Source organism: Rhinopithecus bieti, unplaced genomic scaffold, assembly GCF_001698545.2.
Source record: "Rhinopithecus bieti isolate Rb0 unplaced genomic scaffold, ASM169854v2 scaffold_44695, whole genome shotgun sequence".
Taxonomy (NCBI): Eukaryota; Metazoa; Chordata; class Mammalia; order Primates; family Cercopithecidae; genus Rhinopithecus; species Rhinopithecus bieti.
The window spans coordinates 233,407-242,484 of record NW_016818171.1 but is presented as its reverse complement, the minus strand read 5'-3'; the positions used below and the strand labels follow the sequence as shown (position 1 = coordinate 242,484).

The window sequence follows — 9,078 nt, the reverse complement described above, 5'->3', positions numbered from 1 at the left end:
TTGAGAGCTAGGCAGCAGGGAGAAGTAGGGTATGGGTCTCTCTAAGACTCTGTGTCTTAAGATTGTATCAAAGTCAATTTATATCTTCACTCACAATATGAGACAATAAATTCAAATAGAACATCCATTTTGCCCCTTATTATTTTGTTGAGGTTGGTAAAGCAGGTTTGATTATTTTTTTTTTCAGGTTGACAAAATTATCAGCAACAAGTTTTATCTGGAATATCTCCTTCATCGCACTTGAATTTCAATAGGGTTCCACCACCCAGGGAGACTGAATAACCGGTTTTCTGAGTTTTCCTCATTCTGGTTATCACAAACGATTCCGGTTATCACAAATTACCTGAGATCCCTACTCTTCCTTAAAAGGGCAAGAAAAGGGAATCAGTATCAATATTTGACAATGGCATTTAAAAAACAATAGGCATCACTTTCGCGTTTAAAACGTTTTCGATATTTAATTTACAAGTTGAGTACAAGANCTCTGTGTCTTAAGATTGTATCAAAGTCAATTTATATCTTCACTCACAATATGAGACAATAAATTCAAATAGAACATCCATTTTTGCCCCCTTATTATTTTGTTGAGGTTGGTAAAGCAGGTTTGATTATTTTTTTTTTCAGGTTGACAAAATTATCAGCAACAAGTTTTTATCTGGAATATCTCCTTCATCGCACTTGAATTTCAATAGGGTTCCACCACCCAGGGAGACTGAATAACCGGTTTTCTGAGTTTTTCCTCATTCTGGTTATCACAAACGATTCCGGTTATCACAAATTACCTGAGATCCCTACTCTTCCTTAAAAGGGCAAGAAAAGGGAATCAGTATCAATATTTGACAATGGCATTTAAAAAACAATAGGCATCACTTTCGCGTTTAAAAACGTTTTTCGATATTTAATTTACAAGTTGAGTACAAGACATAAAAAATGTTTTTAAAATAAATTTGAGGAATTGAAAACTCCTAAGTGGTCAAATGAGCCCACATGAATCTACCAAACAAGACTGAAATGTACTTTCACAACATATGGTCTGATGAGGTTTTTCCTGTTAAATAGAGAAAAACAGACCCGGGGAAGTTGCTGGAAGGCATGAACCATGTACCATTTAAAGACAGGTTTTTCCATACTTATGCGAATGAGACCCCATTAAATACTCCACTACAGGATCTAAAGCTAGCCTCTCTCCAGTCTGGGGCTCAAATGTTCTCATCTGTAAAATAAGGGAAAAGGGAAAGGGTGGTGTGTGTGTGTGAATTCTTTGGATATGAAAATAGAGAAGACATTATTTGGGTGTGTATGGTGAACTAATTCTTTCGATATGAAAAATAAAGAGAGGGCCGGGCGCGGTGGCTCACACCTGGAATCCCAGCACTTTGGGAGGCCGAGGCGGGTGGATCACTTGAGGCTAGGAGTTCGAGACCAGCCTGGGCAACATGGCGAAACTCCACCTCTACTAAAAATACAAAAAGAGCTGGGCGGTGTGGCACGCGCCTGTAATCTCAGCTACTAACTAGGGAGGCCGAGGCAGAAGAATCGCCTGAACCCGGGAGGCGGAGGCTGCAGTGAGCCGAGAATGCACCACTGCATTCCAGCCCGGGAAACAGACCATCTTAAAAATAAATAAATAAATAAATAATAAATCCGGGAGTGGTGGCTCACGCTTGTAATCCCAACACTTTGGGAGGCCGAGGCGGGTGGATCACGAGGTCCAGAGTTCGAGACCAGCCTGGCCAACATGGTGAAATCCTGTCTCTACTTAAAAAAAGTACAAAAATTAGCCGGGCATGGTGGTGCGTGCCTGTAGTCCCAGCTACTTGTCAGGCTGAGGAAGGAGAATCGCTTGAACCCGGGAGGTGGAGGTTGCAGTGAGCCGAGATCACGCCACTGCACTCCAGCTTGGGCAACAGAGTGAGACTTCATCAAAAAAAAAAAAAGAAAGAAAAGACAACCTTGCCTCAGTATAAGGGGTAAGGAAAAAGGATTCAGGGAGGCTCAGAAACTTAAGACCTCGAGCACCTGCAACTAAACTCCAGCCCCTCCTGCTAACCCTCCCCAGCCTGGACACACAGCACAGGGGCCAAGATGGCGTCAGCTTGCTGAGTCTCGCCTGCGACCCCCGTGACTCCGCACTGCCGCAGCCCAGGCGAGGCCGCGCCCCATTGGCCAACTGCAATGAGGTCATTGCGGGGGCGGCGGCCGGCGGCGGCGCAGGGGCGGGGCTTTGCGGACGCACGGACGTCGAAGCGCTTCTCCCGGAGCCGCGGAGGCTGCGGGTTTGGCTGCGGCGGTTGCTGTGGCGGCGGTTGGAGGTGAGTTGGGGCTGTAGGTTTAGTGCAACAGGGAGCGGCTCTCGATGGACGTAAGAAATCCTTTTAGAGCCCCTTGATTGTCAAAGGAATTGGCAGGGATCTTAAGTCTTCGAGATAAAATGGGGGTCCGCTTCCTTCTTGGGCACCTGTTCTGTCCTGAGGAACCGGGGTCTCACTGCCCTTTGGAAGCCCCGAATCCCTTCCCTGCTTCAAGGGGTAGGCGGAGGAACAGGAGGTTATTGGATAGGCAGAAGAATTTCGGGGGCTTCTTAAAGGGTCTCTCAGTTTGGGGGTTTTCCTCTCCTTTTTTCCCATCCCGTGGTAGATGTGCCTGGGTCCAGAGAATTCCTGCTCATGGGGTAGACAGGAAATGAAGCAGGTGAATACCGTGGGAGGAGGCGAGGACCGGATGACAGGAGTGAGATTCTTCGAGGCAGGGCGCAGGGGCGCTGTAGTTGGACTCATCTTTTGCAGAATTGCTGTTTCTTCATATTTTGTTTTGTGATCGTCCAGACTACTTTGGCCTAATTAGTTTTCTGTTAGCCTCCATTGCTATAGAGATACTCTTGGGAGACCTGTGATCATTAAAGAGCAGGAGGAGGGAGGCGACTCATTGGAGGCTTATCATTATCCACAGCCCCAGAACTCTGCTGATCAGGCCTCATTTTATGTGTTTAGAGGTTGTAGAATCTCTCTTTGTTGAAGGGTGGTGCCGGTAACAGCTGATTTGGATGATTCAGATGTACAGAATCTTAACGTCAGCCTACATATTCTCTTGAGAAGTCCTTGCTTATGTCTGAGCGTGTGTTACTGTCTTGAACATCACACGCACAAAGGTTTGTTCGTTCCGATTTCTCAAAATGTCTCCCAGCCTTCTAGAAGAGTAAATCTTCCTTTGATGTCAGACTCATCTATCAGTACTCAACATAGATGCCCTTATGACACTAAAAATACTGTACATTTTTCTGAGTTTGGATACTGGACAGGCTGTGCCTTAGACATTAGCTGATAGAGAATAAATAATTGCAGTTTCAGGACCACTGATAGCGCCAGTTGTCTCATACCCGGCTACAGTAAGACAGCCCTAAAACGAAACCTCTTTTGGCTCCTGAGATTTGACAGATGGAAGAATGACAGATGGAAGAATCTTGAAGGTAGGGATGAGAAACAGAAAGCTGCAGAGGTGGAAGGCTTATTCTTTGTGGCTTGATAAAACTGCTTTGTCATTACCAGTGTGTTCCTGTCATGGTTGATTTGAAATTGAGCTTAATATGCAAGCTGGTTGCTTTTTTCCAGATAATAGTTATTTGTTTGAATTCCTAAGGGGGAAACAGTATTTTCTGAGGAATCTGGAAGATTAACCCCTTTAGTGTAGCCATAGTTTTAGGATAGTGCCAGAACTTTGGCCTTTTAGAAATGTGCATTGTCAGTAGAAGGGAGGAGGAGAGTTACAAGGCAGACATCTTTTTATTTATTTATTTATTTATTTATTTATTTATTTTTGAGACAGAGTCTCGCTCTGTGGCCCAGGCTGGAGTGCAGTGGCCGGATCTCAGCTCACTGCAAGCTCCGCCTCCCGGGTTCACGCCATTCTCCTGCCTCAGCCTCCGGAGTAGCTGGGATTACAGGCGCCCGCCACCTCGCCCGGCTAGTTTTTTGTATTTTTTTAGTAGAGACGGAGTTTCACCGTGTTCGCCAGGATGGTCTCGATCTCCTGACCTCGTGATCCGCCCGTCTCGGCCTCCCAAAGTGCTGGGATTACAGGCGTGAGCCACCGCGCCCGGCCTAAGGCAGACATCTTTATGAGAGGCAATCAAGGCCTCTTCTGTTTGTTTCCTGCACTAGCAAAAACAGATTGAACAGTGTGAAAGTCACTGCCTCAATATTGTGTCCTGGGTATTTAAAGAGTTGTTTGAGGTTCTCAGTTCCTGTCTTTAATCTGGATACATTCTTCTATGTTGAGTTGCCCAAAATATTGTCATTTGATCCTGATGTTGACTGGAACAGAAGTGACTTTTCATCTGGCACTCTATGGGACAGGATTCAGGAACTGCCTTTGCAATTTCTCCTTTCCATCTTTGTAGACAGGGTGTCAAAACAATTGTTGACCTGTCCTCATGGGGTGGAAGAAATGTAAATGCAAGAGCCTTAGTGGGGTGTCGTTTGCTCTTAGCCCTCGTGGTAATTTCCAAAGTTATGTCATTTCTCTTTGCTTCAGGTTGGAGAGAAATCCAGGTACCCACTTGATTGGTACCTTCTGCTACCATGGGGGAGCTTTTTCGGAGTGAAGAAATGACACTGGCCCAGCTTTTTCTACAGTCAGAAGCTGCTTATTGTTGTGTCAGTGAATTAGGAGAACTTGGAAAGGTTCAGTTTCGTGACGTAAGTAGTTGTGGGGCTGCGACTTGATTACTGCTGAACTCTGTTGTTATCGTGGTCAGATGCCTTATGATGAATGTTTTGTTTTTTTATTTACAAAAATAACATGATAGCACTGGCTTCCTATTGGCAGAATCCACATTTTGAGTTGTCTTTCTAAAGGTGAGAATGTTTTGTGCCAATCCTTCCATGCTTTTGCTAGCTCCCACTTTCAGAACAATCCTAAGCATTCTCCAGGTAATTGGGATGCAGGGAGAGGTTACCAAACTAACCTGACCAAGGCTTTCACTTTGGTTTTGGGCTCTTTAACACCAATAGCAAGGTATTTAAAAAAATATATTGCAGTTTTTCCATATAATAGTAAGTTTTTAAAAAACAAAATTTGAGGTATCCAGCTATAGATATGTAGTATATAAATAAGCATATATTGAATATTTATTATTTTGGAATATTATACTGGGCACTTGGAGAAGCTATCTAAAGAATATGGACAATCTAGGCTGGGTGCAGTGGCTCACACCTGTAATCCTAGCACTTTGGGAGGCTGAGGTGGGCAGATCGTGAGGTCAGGAGTTTGAGACCAGTCTGGCCAACATGGTGAAATCCCGCCTCTACTAAATAAATTTAGTGTGGTGGCGCAGGCCTGTGATCCTAGCTACTTGGGAGGCTGAGGCAGGAGAATCGCCTGAACCTGAGAGGCAGAGGTTGCAGTGAGCTGAGATCGCGCCACTGCACTCCAGCCTGGGTGACAGAGTGAGACTCTATCTCAAAAAACAACAGCAGCAAAAAACTTGTCATCCTTAATTTGCAGTTCTTCATTTGGTCCTATGTTGTCCCCCTTCTTAGCATCTATTGGCTCTATTCAGCCTTCTTTCCTTTTGCTTATGCTGTACTTCAGTCATACAGAAGAAAGAGATGGGGCCAGGTGCAATGGCTCACACCTGAAATGCCAGCACTTTGAGAAGCCAAGGCAGGAGGATCACTTGAGCCCAGGAGTTGGAGACCAGCCTGGGCAACCTAGGGAGATCCTGTCTCTGCCAAAAAAAAAAAAAAAAAAATTAGCTGGGTGTGGTGGCACATGCCTGTGGTCTCAGCTACTTGGGAGGATCACTGAAGCCCGGGAGGCTGAGGCTTAGTGAGCTGTGATTATGCCACTGCACTCCAGCCTGGGTGACAGAACATGACTCTGTCTCAAAAAAAAAAAAAAAAAAAAGAGGTGGGGGGAATATTATAATGACCACTTATGTTTCTACTATCTACTTAAGAGGGAAACATTCCATGTATAATTGAAACCTCCAGTGTCTCTTTCTTCCCAGAGGTAACCCGTACAGTTACTTTTTTTGCTTTTATTTCTCCTATGTGTGTTTTTTATTGTTGTTGTTGTTGTTGTTGATTTTCTTTTTGAGACAGAGTCCGCTCTGTCGCCCAGGCTGGAGTGCAGTGATGCAATCTCAGCTCATTGCAACCTCCGCCTCCTGGGTTCAAGCAATTCTCCTGCCTCAGCCTCCCGAGTAGCTAGGACTACAGGCATGCATCACCATGCCCAGCTAATTTTTGTATTTTTAGTAGAGATGGGGTTTCACCACGTTGGCAAGGCTGGTCTCGAATGCCTGACCTCAGGTGATCCACCTGCCTCAACCTCCCAAAGTGCTAGGGTTACAGGCATGAGCCACCACACCTGGCCAACAGATATTTCAGTTTCTTCTAGTTCTGTTAATTTTTTATAACATTAAGAAAAAAAATAGAGATAGGGTCTTGCCATGTTGCCCAGGTTTGTCTTGAACTCCTGGACTCAAGCGATCCTCCTGCCTCGGCCTCCCAAAGTCCTAGGATTACTGGTGTGAGCCACTGTGCCTGGCTGAAATGTACACATCTTAAGAGTAAAATTTGCTGAATTGATAACTTTATATACCTCTGTAACCAGCACCCCAATCAGGATATGGAACTTTTTTTTTTTTTGGAAACGGAATCTCGCTCTGTTGCCCAGGCTGGAGTGTAGTGGTGCGATCTCGGCTCACTGCAACCTCCGCCTCCTGGGTTCAAACAATTCTGCTTCAGCCTCCTGAGTAGCTGCGACTACAGGCACACGCCACCACGCCTGGCTAATTTTTTTTTTTTTTTTTAATTTTAGTAGAGATAGGGTTTCACCATGTTGCCCAGGCTGGTCTCAAACTCCTGACCTCAGGTGATCCACCCCCGCTCTGCCTCCCAAAATGCTAGGATTACAGGCATGAGCTACCAGGCCCAGCCTGAACATTTTCATTAGTCCAGAAAAGTATCTTGTGTCTACTGCTAGTCAGTTGCTACCCTTAATAGGTAACCTGTTTTGATTGCTGTTGTCATAGGATTAGTTTTCCCTGTTCTTGAATTATATGTAAATGACTCATAATTGCAAACTCCTATGTCTGACTTCTTTTACTCAACCTCTGTTTCTTGCAAGTATCTGTAGTTCATTTTTTTTTTTTTTTTTGAGGCGGAGTCTCGCTCTGTTGCCCGGACTGGAGTGCAGTGGCCAGATCTCAGCTCACTGCAAGCTCCACCTCCCGGGTTTACGCCATTCTCCTGCCGCAGCCTCCCGAGTAGCTGGGACTACAGGCGCCCGCCACCTCGCCCGGCTAGTTTTTGTATAAAAGTAGAGACGGGGTTTCACCGTGTTAGCCAGGATGGTCTCGATCTCCTGACCTCGTGATCCTCCCGTCTCGGCCTCCCAAAGTGCTGGGATTACAGGCTTGAGCCACTGCGCCCGGCCTGTAGTTCATTTTTTAAAATTGCCGAACAGTAAGTAGTTCATTGTATGAATACACTGCAATGTTTTCATCCTTTCTTTTGTCATTACTCGTTTGGGACTATTATGATTAAAGCTGAAGTAAACATTATTGTAAAAGTTTTTTTTTTTTTTTTTGAGATGGAGTCTTGCTCTGTCGCCCAGGCTGGAGTGCAGTGGCCGGATCTCAGCTCACTGCAAGCTCCGCCTCCTGGGTTCACGCTGTTCTCCTGCCTCAGCCTCCCGAGTAGCTGGGACTATAGGCGCCCGCCACCTCACCCGGCTAGTTTTTTTTTGTATTTTTTTAGTAGAGACGGGGTTTCACCATGTTAGCCAGGATGGTCACGATCTCCTGACCTTGTGATCCACCCGTCTCGGCCTCCCAAAGTGCTGGGATTACAGGCTTGAGCCACCGCGCCCGGCCAAAAGTTTTTTTTTTTAAATTTACAGGTTTTGATTTTTCTTAAGCAAACCCAGTTGACCCTTGAAAATGCAGGGGTTAGGGGTGCTGATCTCCTCATGCAATCAAAAATCTGCATACAACTTTGACTTCTGCAAAACTTAATTATTGATAGCCTGCTTTTGACCAGAAGCCCTACCAATTTCATAAATGGTCAATTAATACATATTTTGTATGTTATATGTATTGTACACTGTATTCTTAGAATAAAGTAAGCTAGAGAAAAGAAAATACTGTTAAGAAAATCATATGGAAGATAAACTGTGTTTACTGGAAGTGGATCATTATGAAGGTCTTCATCCTTATTGTCTTTATATTGAGGAGGCTAAGGAGGAGGAAAGGGAGGGGTTGGTCTTACTGTCTCAGGCTGGCTGAGGTGGAAGAAAATCTGTGTATTAGTGGACCAGCAGAGTTCAAACCCACATTGTTCAAAGGTCAACGGGAACTGAGTAGTGGCATGCTCAGTCATGGGTTGGGTAGGTGTATGTTTAACTTTGTAAGAAACTGCCAACAGTTTTCCAAATCTTTTACTTCCTTTTTAATAGCATTTATCACAACAAATTGTAATAATTGGTTTGCATCTGTCTCTTCTATAGAGCTGAAGACTGGGACATAGCTTATTAATTAATCTTAATCACTAATAAAAATTTTTGCCTTCGATTCCTCTAATATTAATATATTGAGTTCTTGAAGAGAGAACTGTGGAATGCATGGATATGTATGTGTGTGTTTGTTTTTTTTTTTTTTTTTTTTGAGACGGAGGCTCGCTCGGTCGCCCAGGCTGCAGGGCAGTGGCCGGATCTCAGCTCACTGCAAGCTCCGCCCCCCGGGTTCACGCCATTCTCTCGCCTCAGCCTCCTGAGTAGCTGGGACTACAGGCGCCCGCCATCTCGCCCGGCTAATTTTTTTTTTGGAATTTTTTAGTAGAGACGGGGTTTCACCGTGTTAGCCAGGATGGTCTCGATCCCCTGACCTCGTGACCCGCCCGTCTCGGCCTCCCAAAGTGCTGGGATTACAGGCTTGAGCCACCCCCCCCGGCCTTTTTTTTTTTTTTTGAGACCGAGTCTAACTCTGTCACCCAGGTTGGAGTGCAGTGGCGTGATCTCAGCTCATTGCAACCTCCGCCTCCCGGGTTCAAGCGATTCTCCTGCCTCAGCCTCCCG

General features: G+C 45.2%; 1 protein-coding gene across 1 annotated transcript in view; it reads left to right on the top strand.

Annotated features, from left to right (window-relative positions):
• Positions 1-2,183: 2,183 nt before the first annotated feature.
• ATP6V0A1 (ATPase H+ transporting V0 subunit a1) overlaps positions 2,184-9,078 on the top strand; it is a 68,897-nt gene continuing 62,002 nt past the window's right edge. Inside the window, exons 1-2 of the mRNA XM_017856575.1 lie at positions 2,184-2,312; positions 4,531-4,694. Of these exons, the coding sequence (XP_017712064.1) occupies positions 4,578-4,694 (117 nt within the window). The 5' untranslated portion in view covers positions 2,184-2,312; positions 4,531-4,577. The remainder of the gene's footprint in view (positions 2,313-4,530; positions 4,695-9,078) is intronic.